At 38.8% G+C, this 22,287-nt stretch overlaps 1 protein-coding gene across 1 annotated transcript; it reads left to right on the top strand.

The window, feature by feature from the left end:
• Positions 1 to 532: 532 nt before the first annotated feature.
• Hil (peptidase hillarin) lies at positions 533 to 21,727 on the top strand. The gene is made up of 7 exons (XM_090172132.1): positions 533 to 1,551; positions 16,472 to 16,588; positions 18,750 to 19,034; positions 19,099 to 19,251; positions 19,315 to 19,397; positions 19,457 to 19,600; positions 19,666 to 21,727. Exons 1-7 carry the CDS (start codon positions 1,018 to 1,020, stop codon positions 20,777 to 20,779), a joined length of 2,430 nt encoding a protein of 809 aa, XP_090028258.1. The 5' UTR covers positions 533 to 1,017; the 3' UTR covers positions 20,780 to 21,727.
• The last annotated feature ends 560 nt before the right edge of the window (positions 21,728 to 22,287 follow it).

Raw genomic sequence — 22,287 nt, forward strand, 5'->3', positions numbered from 1 at the left:
GAACGCTTTGATATTGGTTCCATTATCATTCTTTTTTCTTCAACGTCGCGAAAATGAAATGAATTTGAGCGCAACACCAATTCCAAAAGATCGTAATTGAGAAGATCCGGAACCCATTGGGATTCGAGTTCCTTCTGGGTTAGGTGCTTGATTCAAAGGCGGTATAGGTTCGCAGGTGTGCCTCTCTATTGTTTTTGCTCTTCATTTCTACTTTTTAAGCTGCCAGCGGGTGAATTAACTTTGATCAGAAGCGAGTGCGGTTTACAGAGAGCTTGTCCCCCAGAAGACCGCGAGTTTTTTTGCAGAAGGCATTTTAATTCACGCTTGACAGCCTTCGACCGCGAGTACTATAACGTTATAAGGTTGTGTGGAGGGGGATCACGATGCGAACAAAAAGGGGCTTAGATTTTACGTCACTGATTTAAACGTCGGTCAAAACGTGTTTTGGTATAAAAGTCGGGGGGGAATCTAAACGCGTGGGGATGCTTGAGTAAAAACGTGCGCTATCGCGTCTGGTTAAGTTGAAAGCTGGGCTCGCCCGTCAAACGAGTGGCTTCGGGAAGGAACCGATTGTAAAACGTTACGCTGTCGCGTCTCGACATTGAACGCCCCTGCTGCCGTCCCCGCGCGATATTCACCTGAGCGGCTGCCCCTATTCGTAGTTTCGTAAGCCGCGATTCTGGTGATGACGTATTACCACGCGGCACAGGCTTTTTAGGTAACGCTAGGGCCCACTTCAGACGGTTCGCCCGGCTTTCTATGGAGAAAATTTCCGTTCCGTTCGTGCACGCGCTTACCGGGAATTACACTCAACCGCTCAAGATGGCGGCAAAGGCCGCGCGATGACGGAGACCGCGTCAATTTAACTCCGGAGATTAGGAAGACGTACGGTATGTCCGCTTATCGCGTGTTCCGCGCGACGAAAATGTGGCATTAGGATTAATTGAAACTCGTTCTTAACTTTCGATATCGAAACTCGGTCTTTCTTATCCGAAACGGCGGAAAAGAAATCGCGCCATGTCTCACAGGTTTGGGGCCAACGTTTACGAGAACACCTGTTTGCGATGCGGTCAGACAGTCTACCAAGTGGACAAGGTAGGCCCGTTGAAGGATTTTACCTTCTTCCATCAAGGGTGTTTCAAGTGCTTAGTGTGCGGTTCCAAGTTGACCTTAAAGACCTACTACAATAACCAGCAGGACCAGGATGATAAGGAAGTTTACTGTCAGGGTCACGTGCCCAAAACTGGCCCTGGCCATTTGGACGGCGCTTCGGTGGGAATTAAGGCCGCTTTGAACGTACCCAAAATGAATCACCTGGTCAACGACCAGATTCGCGGTTTCGGCAAAGGCACTTTCGACGTGGACGCTTTGCCCATTAAGACGGCGCTGACCAGTCCCAGGACCCACGAGGCGGATACTAGACATCGCGAGAGTCTGGCTGGCCGTTTCGACGCCAGCGCTCTTCACATCGCCCACGGATTGAACGCCACCAAGCTACACAGAAGTTACAATTACACAGCGGCCTACGAAAGAAGATTGGACGACTATCTTGTAAGTTTCCCCCCAAAATTATGTGGTGTCTCTATAAACGTTTAGGTGGAAATTTTTTCGGGTTGAAGGGACAATATATATAAGCCAAATATGATGTTTGCTATGGCGCTGTAATAAAGGAATCCTTAGGTCGAGGCAGTTCCGATTTCTACGATACGGAAATTCTCACCGCGTTGTCATTTGTCAAATAACGAAATGTGTACGGACTAGTTATTATAGTCTTTTAAAATGGATATTTGCTAAGTTACCAACACGGCTATAGCCATTTGGCCTATATTTACGGGTAAACTTGGCTAGTGTTGTAAAATAAAGGCGTAAATTAATTATCAGTTTCATCAGCTCCCAAATTCAAAACGAAAAAGTTTAAAAATGGGAGTGAACGTTTTGCAATATGATGGTATATTTCCTTGAAAAGAACGAGAATATTGTAGTTTGGAAAATGGTATAATTACGTGTATTTCGACCCAAAATTTTCCTTCTGCGAGGCACATTTAGAAACTTAGACGTGTTATTTTTCCCGAAATCATTAAATGTAAAATGCTTTATTATCCATTTATGATAAACATCTTTGCAACGCCCCATATTGGAAATTACATGTACAGGGAAAATAATTCTCGCATCGTGTCCCCCCCCCCCGGCGAGTACGAAATTAGTATATGTAATGAAGTTAAAAATGTGATCGCTATAATTAAATTTGTTCAATTCTAATGGTCCGCTTTTAGTTTTCATCCATCCAAATTTTGATTTGTTTTTGCTTTAAATTTCACTTAATAACATTCCACGTGATCCGTCTTCGGCTTAAATCCGCAGACGAGTCAAGATTTCCAAGGAGCAAATTACGAATAGTTTCTGAAAACGAGTATTTTTCACGTCTAATGTGTTCAGTTGATGTTATATGAGATCTCGAATCGGGGAGAATTTCAAAATGTAAACAGAAATCCACCCTTTTTAATTTCAAGTGTCGGGTCATCGTTAAAAGTTGTTAGGTTGGCCAACAAGTACCCGGCAGGGGCATCAGTCGTTACACTCCACTTCATTTCAGATCACGCCAGACCTTTCTAATTAGATTCTCGCGTCGTTTGCTGCCCAGTATACGAAGGGTTTCGACTTTACTATTTGTTCACGTAATTGTATGACCCTTTCACGTTAAGTTTGGAGGTTTTTCACGTGGTTCAAATAATTCATAATAAAGCGACGAAGGACAATTCTCCGCGGATGACTGCCGTAGCACGCGTAATTCTTATTGAGACCAATTTGGTTCAATCAAATATTCTAAAGGAGGCGTTTGGAAATTTCATCTTTTTATTTCAGTGGTTGTATCACCGATAAATCTACCGTTACTTTGTGTTAGTTGTTGAAAAGTGCAAAAATAAAGCAATTAAGAAACTCGAATGGCCGTGATTTATCGGTATCAAAGTGGAATCGTAAAATATATTATTGCATTCTAAGTGAGCAACGCGGTTGCATTAATGACATCATCGTGGAAGAGTCTTGCCGGCTGGTGGCCGCGGCGCCATATCGTTCCGCTGAAGCGAGATGCGCGGCCCAAAAGTCAGTGACCCCGGTCGGCGGCGCGACCACCTTATCCGGGTGTTTTGTTTATACTGACGCTAATAAATGTCACAGTCTCGGAGAATTTATGCGCATAAATAGGGACTATTTCGTACTGTACGTGTCAAGGCCCACCCGCCTCCATTTATTTGGAAATTGCGCTAGTCGCGATACTTTATGACCTTTCAGATTCCTCGCTCTGACAAATCTTTTCGAAATTCCGAATAGGTGTCTTTGTACGCTCACTCTCATTTTCATTTCATCCGTATTGAGCCCATTTAGACACGCTACCTTTATACGTTTAGAAGATATTCGAGAAATTTGATCGGTATGATTCCGCGTAAAAACTCTTTTGCTCTCGCTGGTAACTTGGCGAGTCGGATAAAAAAGGAAATTCGGTATGCTTGGTAACATCTATAATTAGTCAGTTTTAAGTTTTTAATCGTCAGTAATACGACTTAATAGTCATAAGAAAGTTGGTTAAAGTATTTTTCTTGAAACCTTTATTCTTCAATTACATCCGTTTCCATTGAGAAAAATTGCAATTTTTTTACAGCTAAAATTAAACGTCTTCCTAGTCCAAAAGATTCCACTCGAATCGATCCGATTCAACGCATTTGAACCTCGGAATTGAATAATTTAGAATAAAGAAATATATGTGTATAATATTTGTTTCGGTCGCGAATAGCTTCGAAACTGCGCCATCTGTTTTAATACCTGACAACTAAATGTGTGAGGAAAAAGTGAACGACCTTTGGATTTTAATGTTTCTAGGCTGAACCTTTCAGCTATTACGCAGAGGCAATTTTGAATAAGCAGACAGCTTTCACACATTAAATTTAAAAGCCGGTCGATAGGCAGCGATATTTATTAATTAATTATTTTAATTTATTTGATAAAAAGTGCAAAAATTGATACATTAATTATGGAGCAGATAACGTTATCACCTCCTTTTTCAATTAAGTGGAAGCTATCAGTACAAAAAAGCAGGATTAGTTTTTATTTTTTTTTACGTTAGAACTAAAAAAGTCTCGAGGAATTTAACCTCGGTGGACTAAAACGGGATTTCAAATAAAGACTGTTTTGGGTAATATTAGAAAATTGTCTCATAAAAAATTATACGCGCATGTCGAGATTTCGTCGTTATCGAGTTTTCCTCGAATCGAACGAAATGAAAAGGATTTTCTTATCTCGAGCGAACAATGTTTTTACCGAGAAAGAGTCAAAGATTTTCCCCGTGAAAGGACTTAGACCCCGCTCTCGTTGCCGGAGGTGTCTTTCGCTCCTGAATTTTTAAAAGGATCTTTGGCCAGAAGTATTTGGGTTAAGGACTTTTAATAAACACTATACGGCGAGAGTCGGTGGGAAAATTCCTCCCAGAAAAAAAGAGAAGGTTCGCTTAATAATACGACGAATCATCTTTGACGATCATTTGTTCCTGGTAATAGAGAAGGACCGACAATAACAGTCGTTATAGATTGGTTCTCGGGCCTTCTAGGCCACGTGGATATTGACAGACACGGAGGTAAGAAGAGAGAAAGAGACCCTTAACCCTGACTGCCGTAAAAAGGAGGACTTTCGTGATTGTTTCTGGTTGAGAAAACATCGAATTTTGCGGAGCGTGGAATATAGAGCGGCGTCACCTCGGGCTATTTTATGATTTTGATCGGTGTCATCATTCCCCCAAAACCCCTCCTGCCGAAATCTATATGAAAGTCTCATTATACTTTATACCTAACGAATTCATATTTTATATTTTAATTTAAAGGTTCTGAATTTTATCATCGTTTGTACGCTGGTATTTCTTTGACATTCAGAATTGCTTATCAGGGGTACGTTCAGTAACGCTCATCAAAAACATCGATGAGTAATCGATGCCAACTTTTTGTTACTGTACGACTTATCGCGTTTCCGATTTGACGTCACGATGGGAATCCGATGGTTATCAAAAAACCATCTCGGGGAGAAGGTTTTTTTTATGTCTTGACGTCAAACGCGTCGCTGTTTACGGTTTTTCGGGCGGAGGAATTAAAATTATACAACTGTAGTTTAATCTTTGATTAACTATAGTAGTGCCTACCTGGATATATCACTCTAGCGTTCCGCGTGAATTTCCTAAGTGTTTGTTACGGGTTCTGCCTTGTAGAAAGCTACGTGTTACGGGAGTTTCGGAAATTCTCCGTTAACTTCGCCGAAGCGGCATTGCTGTCGCAAAAGTCATTTGCTTGTCAGGTTTTTACCAAGTGATATATCCAGGTAGGCACTATATACTATTGTAAATCCAAGGTTTAATCAACAATTCTACTGGTTTGGTCAAAGGCCTATCATTTAATTGGAATGCCTCAGCTACTGCAATGGCCGTTTTCTCTTTTTTAATAAAAGACTGATCGTTGCAACAATTAAGAATATTGTCGTCAACAATTTCGTCATTTACCAACTCCTTAAAAATTGCCGCCATCTTTAAAAACAGCGCTGACTAGAAATAACACGGTTCAGTAACTTACTACGTCACTATGACGACAAGCAAACATCAAGTAAAAACCGATTTTTACCATGATTTGCGTTACAGCCGTATGTGGTATCGCTAAACTGCCAAATGATTCCTTTTCACTAATAATTTTCGTTTTTATTCAAATGCGAAGTGATAGTCACGATTTCGCCTCTGTTGGAAACAATTTCGCTTTGGCACTAAAACGGAGCCGAAGTCTTCGTTGGCAGACTCGTAGTTGTTCTTTTTACATATTTCCAATTATTATTAGCAATGAAGCGGCAAATATTTGCTTTACGGTCTCGGGGCTTTCGAAAGAGGTTCAAACAGGTTTACTATCGCGTCACGCACATTTTCGTCGTGTTTCCAATCGACTATAAACCTCCTTTCGATTAATTTTAATTCGCCTAATTCGAAGGCTCACTGTACCCTCATTTGTTTTTCAAATACTGGCGCTCTTTACTTACGCGCGCCAAGCGGCTCCAAATTAAGTACGTGTAAAACAAAATATCAATCCTCCAAACCGGCTGGCGTTGCGTTTTCTTTCCCCAATGTAACGTGAAACTTGGAAGGGTCAAATTTATGATGGATGGCTATTTTCGAAAATATTTTCGGTTTTTCAGGTACTGCTCTCATGGAGCCGCGCGTTTCCAAGTGCTCACCGACAATATGAAATTCAATACATTTTTAAAATATTATCTCGGACAAATATTTCCAGCATAGCCGGCAGTCAAATTTATCATTTTGATTTACCTTATTGTTTATATTTCAATGAGAACCGGAAAATTTCGAACTACGCTGGCTATAAAGTAGTAGCATACGCATTGTAACCCGGCCACCTGAATTAAAGGCTACAAAAGTCGCTTGATGACTTAGGACTAAGGCGGTGCCTTGGGTATTAGCCTAGCTGATGATTATTATTATTATTATTATTATTATTATTAGCTCAGTAGTGGCGCTAAGGGTGGGCTGAAGTGGGCTTTAGCCCCCCTGCATTTCTGAGAAGGGCCACAGATTTATATTAAAAGGGCCACATATTTATAATTAAGAGGCCACATATTTGAATTTATGAATTTTCTTTATCTCTAGAAATTTGTTTTAATGCCAAGAAATTTTTTCTGGAAAAAAATCAATTTGTTTACTCAATAAGATAGTAGACCATAAACAGATAGATTTGTTAGGAAGGGAGCGGAAATTGAGATAAAGTTGAATGGACAATAGGAAGAAAAGAAAGGGAATTTAGGGAAATACCCCGGGCATGCACATGTCCCCTCCAGGTCGGATACAAGGTCATAGGGGGTCCAGTAAACGCGACGAGAGCCGCACCAAGAAAACGACCTTGCTCTTCTCGCTTCCTGGAAAAATTATAAGGGGTCACTAAATTTGTAAAATGGAGTGTAGCTACAAAATTCTTAGGGGCCACAAAATAATTAGCCCACCCGTGAAAAAACCTTAGCGCCGCTACTGTATTAGCTATGACCGCCATTTTGTGCCGGTTTTTTTATCTATGCGAAAAAACATGGATGACATCGTGTCACGTGAGACTGAAATCACCGAATAATATCGTTATAAATGAATTTAATTTGAGTGGATTTAAGCTAGGCCATCTTCTCATAATTAAATAGGCCTAGGTTTACGGGTGATATAGACCAAAGCCACCTGGACTGTTGAGACGGAAAGCTCTTCAATGTATGCGTACTTAATTGAGTATTAGCCTAGCTGATTATTATTATAATTTTATGACCACGCGTATTTTGTGGTCAAGATAACGAGGTATTGGGTGCGTCAAGATTCTAAGAAGGAATTCTTGTCTTGAGAAAAGTTCTTCGTGAGAACTCGCTAAAAAGCGTCAAATGCAAAAAGATTCTTCTAAAGATACCGGCCCACGAGAATCCCACGAATGTTGTAAACTAAGCCTTTGACAATAAATATTATTTGTACAAAATTTCACGACAATATACAGGGTGTTTCAAAAGGTTATGCGCATATTTTAAGGAGTTGTAGGGGGTGAGTTGAGAAGTATGTCTGTTTTTTCCCATTTTCCTACGATGAGTTAAAAGAGAGCCAGAGAGCTTCAAAATGTGGCCTACTAGTCCCTGGAAGTAGGCTGCAACAAGCGCAAAACCAACCTGTATCACGGAAGAAAACATTGGATTTATAATTTAAAAGTAGTATTTCCTCGAAAATTAACTTACTATTCTGTATTCTCTGAAATTCATTTTCTTCTAAATGAATATTAGCCGCCATTTTTATTTATAATTTCCACCCCTTTTTGAAAACTCGTGAGAAGAAATTACGTCACTTCCTGTGAGAAGGACCGTCAAAATTTTTTAGAAGTGAGAATTCTCACTATCAAGGGAAGAATTCTTAGAATTTGACGCAGCCCTTGTAAATAGTAAATCAAAGTATTCTATTCATTGTAAAAAGTTTATCGGCTTCAAGGCACAAATACACCCCCCCCCCCCGGCGTCCCCTTTTTAATCATACGAAATTCAAATGGCCGAAATATTGCTGGAAAGATTTTTTTCTTATTGAAAGAGCCTTTCCGCTTGGCTAATCCTCGGAGATTCTAAAAACTGTTACCGGTTTTTGAGTGGGCATCCATTTATAGGTTGAGTTCTTAGAAGATAAAGAAGGAACCACGGGTTACTGAATTCGGAGCCTTTTCACTTGGCAGCGCCACGGAAGCCGATACAACTACTCTTTCAGAATACGCTATTCCGTTTAACGTCTGACTCGAGCAACGTTTGAGACCGTTGTGCCAGGTATCTTAGCGGCTATTCTTTGTTCGTCATTTTTGCGTAATGCGTTAAATAGCGAAGTAGGTTACGAAAACCAACCTCTCGCTTTGGCGAGAAAAAGTTAAGAATGAATCGAAAATTCTTTAAATGGTATAGACCTATATATTTTGAGACGTACGCGTAATTGTAAACGACCCAATACCCCGTCATTCATTTATTATTTAAGAATATAATTAGGGCGGGTTTTAACAGGGTTTTTTGTTATTGAAAATTTACCAAAATCAAGATTTATATTATTAATTACGTCACTGCCTTTTTAATTATTTTAAATGCTAAATGAAAATCAAAATAGTCGGAAATTTGAAATATTTTTTTAAATTTTAAAAACTAAAGAATTATCGCTTCCTTTTGGCCCATATAATTAGTTATCGATATCCGCATATAAATAAATGTCTTAATTTCCCCGTTTCTTTCTATACAATTATCTCAGGCACGTCATCTCATTCATTCAATAATTTGTGATATTTACCAAATGAGGGGCATCGCGGATTTAATTGCAACGTCGTATTCGTGGAAATGAATCTTATTCGCTCACTTTTACTGAAAGGGAATATATCCTGCAAAGCAATCTTTATGGGAGACCCCTTCCATTTTTCAAATTAGCCTGTACAGTGATTTCTTAAGCCAAAGGAAAGAGCAGCCAGAGCTGTAAACGTTGGTGTTCCCCACCAAATACCTGAGGTTTTATTCCCGTGGAGTTAAATTAATTTTTCCTCATTTTAAATTCATTTTCATTACTCTCACAATTTTCAGACCTCAAAGTTAAAACCTCGGAAACAAGCATATATATTGTGGACGATGAACTCGCTATCCTCTATAAAAATTGCCTTTTTAATATAATTTACTTAAATTTGGGTAAAATCCGTGAATTATAATCAGCTAGGCTAATATCGAAGGCACCATCATTGTCCCCAGTCAGCTAGCCACTTTTATTCCTTTTTTTTTCAGTGGCCAGATTTGATCGCGTAGGAGGGTGGTGGCAAGCCCTTTATGCCACGCGAGCCAACAGCTTCCTACACTCGCTATTACCGTTAACCTCAATAGGGTTTTGGGGAAAAGGGAAACCGAAGAACTCGACGGAAAACCGCTATAACTAGTTGGCAAAGAACTTGAAAACTCAACGCGGAAGGAGTTACATAATCGTAACTCTAAATTAGAGTTAACACTATTTTGAGCGTTTTGTGAAGTATTTTTTGGGTTGGCTTCTTTTCCCATAATATAGTTTATCTCATCGTTGGGCTATAGATAAATAATAATAAAATAACTTTTTTTTCAAGTTTTGACGTTTTTAATTTCGGGTAACGAAATTTTCTAATAAAAAAATGCATTGGTTGAGAAGTTTGAATTATTTGAAATTAGATATTCGAGTTCGACAAAAGGTATATAATTCATTAACTCGCCGTGGCACCACGATCTCACATTCTGGCTTTCATTGGAAATTATATTATTTTTTAATGACGATATAGATATGTTTCGTTTTTAATTCCATTGTCCATTTCGGTTCCTGATGAAAATTTATCTTCATTGGATTGACTGTCGCGCGCGGCCAACCTTTATGTTCGCCACTTTCGTACCAGTTTTATCGTTTAACTCGCATTCACATTTGTGGTCGCGTGACGATAAATGAGAAGACAATGGACGGAGATTCCGTGGAACCGGTTACTAATTTCCTTTCTCTCAGACACCCCCTTCCCGTCGTAATGCCCCCCCCCCCCCCCGATTCTGGTATAATTTCGAAGCGACTGGGTCAAGATCGTCGCGAGTAAAAGTTAAAGACGCAGCTATTCATTTTCGTCTCAGCGTTGGTATTTTCCTCGTTACATTTTTAATTGACCATCGCGTAACTTTTTTATCACGATTCTAATGGTTGATTAGTTCCATGATGTGGCTTTATTGTTTTAATGTGTCCCTTACAAGTCTACAAGCGCGTGCTACAGGAATGTAGGTTTTTCTATATTGCGCGTGCGAAGAATATACTATTGCCACGTTCACACTAGACACGTTGGGGACTTTTTGAAACGGTTTCGAAAGATCAAATTGAACATTTTCCGTGTCAACTGTATTAATAGGCAAACGATAAATTCGACACCAAAATTTTACAATTTGATCTTTAGAAACCGTTTTGTAACGTTTCCAAAGTGTCTATTAAAGCTCTGTCTTTTGACGTAAGAGCAACATATTCTATTTCTTACTTTTTGTTCTTTTTATTTTAGAGAAACCACTATTAATTATCGTAGGAACGGGTTTGGTTTAGCTTTCCGTAGTTGAATGATAACGTTCAAATTTACCATTCAAACGTTTTCGAAATAGTCTTAATCAAATTGATGAGTATCTAACGAGATTGAATAACGCGTCACGTTGATTTGGTTTTAAGTTTTGGTTAATGTTATAGTGAGCATTCGTCTTTCAAATGCTTCATAAGCTCGATCGATTTCGATGTTTTCGCGAAACCTTTGAGGGGTAGAAAGTGTTTTAGAAAGCTATGGCTCTTTCGTTCTAAACCCATAAAATTAGTTCAACAAGATATGTAAATAGCGGCATCATAATTTTCTGCAAACACGGAATTTCTCCAGAAGAAAGAATAACCAGGGTTCATACAAACCTGGAAATATCAGTGAAATTTATTTAAAGCAAAAAAGTCACAAAAATATCAGGGAAAATAAAAATTTTCCCGAAAAATCAGGGAATCAGGGAAAATAATTATGAGAACTCCAAATTTTGTGGAATTTGTTTTAGTATTACTGAAATTATTACTTAGTATTGAATTCATACGTTCAATCTTGACTATATTACATTAGAAAGTGTAACAGTAATGCTTTTAACATTTTAGAGACCCCTATTGTCTTAAAAAGTAACATTTGATTTGTTTCCTATTCGATTCTTGGATTCGAAAACACCGCATCATGTCGAAAATATGAAAAACGATTTATTCGAGCACTTCTGCGTTTGTTTCGAGAAAATGAATTTGTTATAAATAACGATGCGCGCTTTCTACCGCTTCTTCGTTTAAAACATCAAAATTTCGGACACCAATAATGGGGCGCTTAATTTATAAGAAGTTTCAAAGATGCGTTTCGCTTTTCCGGTCAATTTTCGCCGGGAAATAGCGTGGCCGCCTTATAATTTAACGTATAACGAGCGACGCATTCTGACGAAGCTGTCACGACAAAAAATGGAAACTTGTCAGATACGAATTGTGTGTTGCGAAATAGGAAGCGAGGCACGCCCAATTCCAATTGGGAAGAAAGTGCGATCGTGAATTAAGTCGCATTTTCAAGCGTTCAGTAGCCCGACACGCTTTTGCGCTCCACGCGTTTCTAGGAAGAAAAATAAACAATCTCCTCTTTATTTAAATCAATACGAAATCCCTATACTGCGAATGGGTTTTGGGAACGACTGATAATCATAGGGTTTGACTGGACGCAACGTCGAGATACATTTTTTCGTTTAACTGTCCTTTTTTAAAACACTCGCCTTAAATTTAGATTTTACTGTATAGTTTTCATTTTAGATAATTTGATTTTTCCCCTAGATTCATTATATTTTTATAAGGCAAGAGTAGTGAATGAAGAAATGGATCGCGATTTTTTACCACGTTAAAATCAAGATTGGTTTTTTCCAAGTTCTTGATTTGGAAATGTTTCAATATCCTCGTTTATTTATTCTTATATAAAACAAGAATGCAGATGAATTTGAAAAGAAATGCATTTATTTGGTATCCCTTTTGGGTATGCGGAGTCTACTCTTTTGGTCATTAAGCTCGAACAATCGCCTTTTTCGTTTCAAAGTGAAAAAAAGGAAAAGCCAAGGTCTTTGAAAGCACTCTCCCGGAGGTATATAACGCGTGATTTTTCGTCCGTATTCGCGGCCCTGCGTCCTACGCCATCTCTCCCTAATTCGTTGAGGTGGCAACATTACCATCGCGAGAGGAGCGCGGAAGTCTATAGCTACGACTGTGATATTGATGAACTTCAAAGCGCAAAAATTTCGAAAGGGCGTTGTTCCCTGCCATTTATATACACACACTCCATCGGCGATAAAACTACAGACAGTACCTACAAACGCCCAGCTCAGTTACTAATCCCTTAGTTGGGCATGCTATAATGCTTCGATTAATCAATATTATTGTATTGGGCGGTATTAGCCAATTAACGGGTTTTGGCAGAAGGTTCTCTCTAAAAAATGCAGGTTTGCCCCGATGTGTGCCAAAATTCATTCCCTTTCGGTCATTAAATATTAATATTTAAGATATAAAACTGATTCACCCTTAATGGTTTGTTACTTCTAAAACATTTCGAATATCAATTATACGGGTAATATCACATACCCACAAACATTCACCAACGCGCCACCTAACTTTACCTCTACCTTCCATAACCTAACCCGAAACGACTCGAACCTGTAAAAGCAATAGACGCATTCACATATTGCCTACAGGGAAATATGCAAAAAGGGGCGAAATCCACCCGAGGTACCTTCCTATTTATTAATGTTTGAGGTAGATGGCGAAACTATAAAGTTTATGAAAAATAAACTTTTTAAAAAAGTTATTAATTTACTAAATTACATTACATTACTTTACATTCTTTTTAAAAATATATATTTTTTGTAATTTAAATTAACAATTAATTTTAACAGAAGTTAACAATCTCCGCCATATATGACAGATTTAGCGCCAAAAACGGAGTTCTAAAGATCATGCTCTCTAGTAAAATACTTAATACTCTCTAGTAAAATACTTAAAAATCCGCCTCAGCTGCTATAGTGATTGTGAAAATACGGTTTAAATTTACGAGCTTATAATTTAAAATTTTGCGGGATTTCCAAAGCTGAAGTGAAAAATATCTGTTTGAAACAGATCGACCCCTGAAAATTTAAATGGTTAAAGCGGAAGCTGATTTTAAGTCTTTTTACTCGCTACTAGCGAGCTTAAGGAATATTTGGTTTCGTGGCTTAAACATAATAAGCAATTAACGAAATATTATTTACAGGGCAGCCCTACGCGTGTTTTCTTACGCGTTATTAATTTTTACGTTACCCAACATTTGATTTCCAAGATTTAATTTGTTGCTCGAAATACCGTGTTTCCTTCTTGGGAATTAAAATTAACATTGCTAATTTTTAATTTCCTGCTTTGAATTTTTTAAATTTAAAATCAGTTTACCGCCTTCCATCGGATCAAAGTATTAAAACATTTAAATTGGATATGTCTGAAACGCTTTGGCATAAGCCGTGACGGCGAAATTGTTAGATACTTTAAATCAGATTTCTATAAAACACGCAAAAGCTGGTTGTTATATCGCGATATTCGAGTTATTTAATTTTTTTCCTTTACCGCCCTTTGAAAGTATAACACCCTTTTTTTATTATAAGCGTAATTTAACGACGTCACAGTTCAGTTAATTTTATAAAATTTCGAAAATATCAAAATTTATATATATGAAATATCACGCTCGTAATACACGCGTTGTTACGTAAGCCTTCCCAACAACAAAATCGTTGCGGTTTTCACGAACAAGTCATCCGGTGTTAATGTTCTATATTACAACAGAACTTGTTATTTTGGGGGGAATTTTACATGATAGATACCGTACGCGGGAATGCGATAAAGGCGTGAGAACTGGAAAGCAACAACCCGGAGCAGAATAGACCAGGTTTTGCTAAATTCTGAAATACATATCTTGTATTTATATTCTTATGGAATACCGACACTTCTGGTAACATTGGACCAAAATGTACCGGTGTTTCCGACGCCAATGGAGGATGCTTTCTTTAATCGAAAAACTTGAAATCAAAACCGGCAATCACGCTTAACTTTAGTGAAATATTTCCGCTTTTCTATAACTTAAATAATCTGATTCCTTTTGACTCTTACTCTCAGAAATTCGATTTAATCGATTATAGGTGATGTTAATGTACCACACTTTTGGGTGAATTGCGTGTTTTAATAAATGGCTAAGTATTTGCTCAGAAAATACTTTCCCATATTTGTTCTATTTCATTCCGAGAGAGGAAATACTAAATTAGTAATCTTATCAAAAAAGAAATAATTTCGGCAATTTTAAAAGATTTTTCTGAAAATAATTGGGTAAGATTTACGTTTCCCCATTGCGAATAGTAGGCTCTCTACCTTATCAAAAACCAGAAGTGCTTCGGTACGAACATGTAGTCTCAAAGCGTAAAACGTCTGAAAAACAAAATGAAAGAGCTCCTTCTGATTATCTAGTGAAAGGGAGGAAACTTTGGAGATCCTCGAGAAATCGGGTGAAGCCGTTTATTTAGCGACTGACGTGGGATTAGGGAACATTTTTTTACCGTTCTCACCTAGATATTTTGACGTTTTTAACCGTTTCTCGGGACCAAAAGGTTATCAGTTAAAGTTGTTCCAAAATTTAATTCCACCGACGGCGGAGTCTCGCGTAAACTAGTTAGATTTCTGAATGAAATTTGGAAATTGCGTAATAGGCAAGGGTATTTGCCTTTTTGGTTTAGAATACCGAGAATGGACTCGAATTTCTTCTCGCCTATTTAATTTTACTGTCAACCTCAATTTGTTTCCGTGGGCATTTATCCTTTATTTAAAGCGTTCAATTCTTTTAGATTTGTTTTGAAGAGGGTGGCACTATTAATGGAATGTCTTATTTGTGTCTGTAAATGCGCTTAAAAAGCCTCAAGCATAACTTAAATAATTCTTTTAAAATTAAGGGTTGAATGTCATCAACGAGCGAGAAAGGCTTTCGCGGCGAAATAGCAATTTTAGTAGCACGAACTCCGAGAGGCAGGCGGGGGCCTGTGGGTAAATAAAGCGGCTAAGCAAAAATACCTAAATAAATAACGAATAGTTTTTCTTTCGAGAAGAACCCCATTAGTTTTCAAACGTGAGCGATAGGATGTTGACCGTGAGCCAGCCAAATTCACGAAACCAGCTCGCTCGTCGCGTAATAGCTTAAAAAAAAAGAGCTTCGAAACTATCTTGGAACAGGAAGTTTAAGGTGGAACCAAATTGGAAAATTTTCTTTTGCCTTTATAGGTATAATAAACTGGGATTACTCCCGTCGAGCGGATTCTCTTTAACTACGCCGGGATAACACCCTTCGTAATTATAGTTTTCTACGGGTTGTCAACATTAGGAAAGCTTTTTACTGCCTTTTTTTTTCTCAATTCTCAGACTCCGCGAATGTTTGACATTCCAATGTTTTGTCTTTTTACAAACTCCTCAACGCCGTCGACGAGATTAAATTCAAGTTGGTTTTTCTCGCAACGTTGTTATCGAGTTTGTTTCGCTCGTTAATTAGATACTTTATCAACACTCGATAAAAGTTGTTTTTCCAGCGGTCTGACGCGTAAATAAACTTTTTTGAAGATTTCATTTTCCGTGTCTCGTTACTTCAAATTGATAAAGTGAATAAGTAGATAAAATACCGGTTGTCTTTGTTGATATAGGCCTACCACGTAAACGAACAAATATTTAATAAAAAAAATTAGTGTGATAGCGTGTTTGATCCATCACCTGTCGGCTTGATTTAAGAGTATTTACTTTTCTTAACGATTTTACTGTATGATATCCTATAGAGATATAACATACTGAAGTAAATACTAACTATGTTATTATAATATGTAGATAATTTAAAAAATAAAATAGTTTTCCAATAAATGTCGTAAGCCTAATTACTTTTATATATTGTCAACTTTAAAACGTACTAATAGACGTACTATGGTATTAGCGGTACTTCACCAGTTTGAATCAGTTAGTGTCAAATAATTTTGATTGAATCAGAATAAAAGGGAATTCAATAAATTGTAATCGGATAAAATATAACGGATTTTGGATTGTAATTTTTGAACCAATTCGAATTTCTATCTGCTCAATTTTGGATATAAATTTAAAATGATTAATTTTCTACTAATTTATACAGCGTATGAAATTCGTTTTTGGGCCCGGTGAAATAAAATCATTATAGTGGTAGAGTGAAAAACAAATTTTTGATAAAACAGCGCATTTGAAAATTTCCACCTACACATATTATACACGCTTACGTTAATGAAGTATATTAAAAGTGTGATTTTGAATATTTATCAGGACAAAGAGACGCAATGGAAGCTGGAAATGCGTCACCGAGCCGAAGAGGACGCCCTGTACCGTCAATTCGCCAAGAAGAGGGCGGAAGAGGAAACGCACATCAGCCAAGTCATTCAGGTTGACCTCCGCCTTTCCATTCCAATCCGACTGCTGTCAACCTCGATCTTTTCTCCTTAACGAGCGACATAAATTCCAGTTTTAATTACCCGCGATTCGGTAGAAATGGGCCCCCAGGGCCTTCCTCAAATAAACTAGTTTCGCCTTGTTATTCATATATTCGACACGAGACAAAACGTACATCGTACAACGGTAGCCCCCCCCCCCCCCCCTTCGCCTTGATTGACAACTTTCTTCTTTCTGACACCGAAAGATATATCTGGGGGCCAAATATTCGCGGACATATCGATGTATATTTACTTTTTCCCAATCTTCTCGCGGTATAAAAAGGAGGTGAACGGCCCCCTCGAACTGGTGACACACTTTTCGATTCGGCGGCGTGTCGTTGTTGAAGCGGTTGTGTTTATTTCAATTGCTATTAGTGACAAATTTACGGTCCAGCGAGACGACGTCACCTTTTCCGGAATAGGCCTACACCGCGTGGGTGCTGATTTAGGCTATTTCAATACTTCGCCTTGTTAAACGTCTTTAGGATAACGGGAGTTATTAGGCTTCGACCAATCCATCTTGACGTTTCCTAAAGCGAAGTTTGCTAGAGCTTGTCGAAGCATTCTGAACTTCTGAAGCTTTCGGTTTAACCTCCCTAAAGTTATTCAAGCTCTTTATGATAAAAATAGGCGTTGATGGCATAGTTTGAGTGCTACGAAAAGGAAGCTATTTTTAAGGAACAAATACTGATTAAAGCCATACATTTTGTTGCGCTTAAATGATATAATCTGGTTCTGAGATATTTCATACCAAAATAGAATATTTAATTATCTACTTTAAACGCAAAACAACACTACAAATTTAAATAATAGTATATAGTTTAATACGTATTACGTTTTGCAATTTAGGCGGTTACATATTTGTCTTTGAATTTAGTGTAATTTCAAGCACCGTTACAACAGAAAATAAAAATTACTTTTAAAATTTCCTTATTTTTAAAAAGAAAATATGAAAATTCGCCTTAATAGCAACGATCCAACGTAATTATGATTTCTTAAATTCATACCTTTGAGCATCGAAACGGTGCCAATAAAACAGTCGAGACACCAGTTACCGGTATGAACTTGGCACGCGTTAAAAATAATAATTACAGCGGTAGTTTTTTTTTAAACACCGAAATAAATCGCCCTTAATTGGATGGCTCTTTTTTAATATTACTCAAATTTTGGTAATTATAAGCTTCATTCCGGATCTTGTACGGCAAATATAAATTAAACACAAAAATGCATTTTCGCAACTACTAAGCAAGTTTCGGATAAACTGTACAGTGTTAATTATGGTCTTGAGTAGGACGAAAGGGAACACAGTGGCGTCGCCAGGATTTCAAAATTGTTGGCGCTTAAGCCTTAAGCTCTGCTCAGGGGCGTCCCATTGAGGGATATGGGAAAGCAGGGAAGCCCCTCCCAAAAGGTGTGGAAAGTTGAAACATCGAGGGCGACAAGGCAAAATGAAGTTGATGCCCTTTTTTAGAAGGCATTTGTTTCTTAAATCGAGGAAATTTTTGCCAAGTGAAAAATTCTGAAATTTTAAGAGGCGCTTCAGAAATGTTTCAGTTGGTTCAAATGCCGCCTAAAACACCTTAGAGACGCCACTAAATTAGGTTCTTACAAAACGACCATTCGGCTGTCAAGTTAAAAAGAATTTCCATCGGGTCATACGTGTAGACTTAAGATATAATTCCATAAACAAAAGAATAATAATTTATTACCAAGAACGTATTCAAGCTAACAGAGAATATGTAGATGCACTATTATTATCCACCATTACCTAACGACCCACAGAGTGGAGAGGTTAAACCAAACAATGTCTCAGTTTTAACGGGTATTTCAGTATGCTTTGACAGCAATGGTAACGTCTGCAAATCCACGACGTTGCTGTTCATAACATCTGGCGCTTAATCTCTCTAATAAACATTTATCACCCATATCTATAGAATGAAAGGGGTTAATGAATTTGCTACTCGCGAAATAGAGATAAGCCTTGGTGTTATTCGAATAAAAACTAACAGTTTGCCTTCTACGCTATTTTGAAAATAATCTATACCCGTTTCATTTCAAATACTAATTTTGCGAAACATTATTAATTCCCGCGTATTTTGGAATAATGAAAACAGGAAGAATGGGAGAAAGAGTTGGAGAAATTAACGTCGAAATTTCAACACGAACTGAAACTGCGGAAACGAAAGATCTCGTCGGAGGACGAGAAGACCATTAGTATCCGTCACCAGCGAGAGCGGGCCGACCTCGAGAAGAACATGACCATCAAACTAGACCGGAAGAAGGAATCGCTGACCAGAAAACTGCTCGAATTGGAAAGGGCAGCCACGGCCGACTTGATTGATAAGCACAGCAAGGAAATGATCAACCTCATCAATGAAAAGAGACATCTCTACACATTGGTATTATTGTCGTTACGCGTGTGGGATCCGAATTCATCACGCATTGACGTTTATTGTTTTCTAGAATCACAATTCGTACGATCGAGACGAGTACATTTCGGAGGAGCTTCCGCCCTACCCGAGCAACCCGCCGCCTCCGACGCCGCCCCACATTTACAAAATGGACATTTATCAGGATCCTTCCGTTTTCTCGGAGCTGGATCAAATTGCCATCAACGTACGTATCCGCTCATCGTAAATGTTCGACAATGATTAACCGGATTTCATTACGCCGCTGCAGGTAGCTCAAGAAGATCAAGGCACTTTTACCGATCTTGTCCGACAGCTGATTAGTAACTGTTTGACGGACGTAGAAAAAGCCAGGTAGAGTGTAAAAAGGTATTGTTATTGTAGAATACGAATAATATTTAACGTTGTTGCAGGACAATATTCCGTTGGATTACGGTGAAAAACTTGAACACGATGCACTTTGACGACGACGTCAACGCGGACACTCCCATGGGTATTCTGCGAGGAATTAAACACGGCACGGAGAGTTACCACGTACTTTTCAAGAGACTTTGCAGGTTCATTCTCTCCATCAGTCGCGATTTGTTACGAAAGTTTCATTTGGTTTTTTTACGTATCGTAGTTACGCCGGTCTGCACTGCGTCGTCATCAAAGGGTACTCCAAGAGCGCCGGTTACCAGCCGGGGATCAGGTTCGAAGACAACCGTTTCCGAAACTCTTGGAACGCTGTCTACGTAGCGGGCGCGTGGCGCTACGTACAGTGCAATTGGGGCGCGAGACACTTGGTCAACGCCAAAGAGGTGCCTAAACCGGGGTCCAGGGGGAAATCGGACAGTTTGCGATACGAATACGACGATCATTACTTCTTGACCGACCCCAGAGAGTTCATCTACGAATTTTTCCCTTTGCAACCCGACTGGCAACTGCTCCGTAACCCGATAACTCTCCGAGAATTCGAAGACCTCCCTTTCGTCCGGTCACTCTTTTTCCGTTACGGTCTGTACTTCCCGTACGAAAACACCAAGGCCGTCATGCTGACCGACAGCACGGGAGCCGCTACCGTCCGAATTGGAATGCCCCCGAAATTGTCGTCCAGCCTCATCTTCCACTACAATCTCAAGTTTTACGACAGCGACGTTGATTCTTTCGACGGCGTCGGGCTCAAGCGTTTCGTCATGCAGTCGGTCGTGGACAACATCGTGTCGTTCCGAGTGCACGCGCCTTGCAGCGGGGCCTTCCTGCTGGACGTGTTCGCCAACGCCGTCACTCCCCGCGAATACCTGACGGGAGAACCGATGAAATTCAAGAGCGTCTCCAAATTCAAGATCGTTTGCGACGACTTACAAACGGTCATGGTGCCCTTGCCGGACTGCGCCAGCGGGGAGTGGGGGCCCATGAAAGCCACCAGGCTGTTCGGACTGATTTCTCTCACCCACGAGGACGCTCTCATCTTCTCCGGGAGGGATATGGAAATTCAATTCAGGATGTCTCGACCTTTGACCGACTTCATGGCCACGCTCCATCGCAACGGGGTGGACGAGAAAAAACTCGCCAAGTACGTCTCCCACAAAGTCGACGACGAAATCGTCATGTTCTACGTCACCTTCCCCGAGGATGGTCAATACGGGATGGACGTCTATACCAGAGACGTTAACAGCGATTCCGAGAGCGGAGACAAACATTTGCTGACGCATTGTTGTAAATATTTAATTAACGTTTCCAAACATTCGCCTTAAAGCCCAACTCTAATCGCGCCTATAATTACGGAAGATATACACGAGCGAATCTGTTTCTTAACCTGGAAAAGACCGAAAAAAATTTCGTTTGCTTATTTTTAAATCTGAGATTTGATCATCTTGGTGTTAGAAAATAGCCAAGGCCTCAAGTTTAATCGAGTATGTCGAGGGTTAATGGTCGAGAATGACTCGTAACGTAATACCATTCCGAGGTACGGTACGTTGAATTCTCTACGTTGAGCAAACTCGAAACAATCAAACAAAACTATAAAAAATAGCATTATTTTCGAGTATCGTACCTAATCGCTATATTAGATGGTTTACTTTTAATAAAAAATATTCCGAATTAATGGGAATTGTTCGGAAGATTGTTTTTAACTAACGAGAATTAAATCATATTTTTGAGAACCATTTGTAATTTTAATATTTCATAAAAGAAACTCTCTAAACTGCTTAGGATTTAACCAATCACTTTTTTAATATGAAGTAATATATAACTTTGTTTAAAATTGGTAGATATAATAAAGCCGCGAGTGATACTTAATTTAAAAGTATTTTTTAATATGGAAAAAATAGTTTTGATATAACTTCTACTTACGCCAATGACTTTGTTTTTGGCTGACGAGAAACTCGCCGAGCAGTTTCCATTGAGAAAATCAGTGCCTCGCATTGTTAACGACTAATAATAATTGAGTGGATTTTGGATACATTCCCAGCGAGTTATTTTAAGCGCCACTTCTTTTCTCCAGAGACCAACGTAGCTTCCGTTTTATATAACCCACAGAAAACTGCGCTTTCTTCAATTGAATGGAAAATTGAAAACGGACCAAGTGCGTCGAGAAAAACCAAATCGGGTATTAAACGTTGATTAATTTTACTTCATTATTTGTAAATGAATCTCTTGTGGGCTACCTGTAATACTTACTGCTAATAAACGGTCATTAAATAGTTGAATAGCTTTAATTGGTTTTATACTTAATAATATACTTATACTAATGTTTCATAAGCGTTATTGGTTTTATCGCTTTGTCATTGGATGAAAAAAGTCTTCGTAGCAACATCCATATCAACAGCAGGTGCGTCGAGATACCACTGTATTTTCATGTTACATGTAGAACCAAAAATATTGCATTTTGAAACGCCGAGTCGTACGTTATGATATAATTGGAATTCCTGTTTCACGAATATATGCAGTGAATTTCAATTGAAAATGCAAGGACAATCGTGGATAATTATATCGTGAGTTTTTTGCCGCTGATATATTTTTCAGTTGTAAGCTAAAATGTAAATACTTCAATTTATTTTCAGTCTCTTCTTAGTAAAATTGTTATCAGAAATTCGTTGCGGAAACACTCAACCTGCCAGTTCAGATCCAATAGCGTTCACCGTGAATGGCGTCTTACGGGGATTCGTGAAATGGATCGACCTTTTTTCTCGCAACGGAACGTTTGTGAAATGTTTCTTTGGCATCCCTTACGCGGAACCTCCCGTCGGGGAACTGAGATTTC

This window comes from Leiobunum rupestre, chromosome 4 (genome assembly GCF_980474605.1).
Source record: "Leiobunum rupestre chromosome 4, qqLeiRupe1.1.hap1, whole genome shotgun sequence".
NCBI lineage: Eukaryota > Metazoa > Arthropoda > Arachnida > Opiliones > Sclerosomatidae > Leiobunum > Leiobunum rupestre.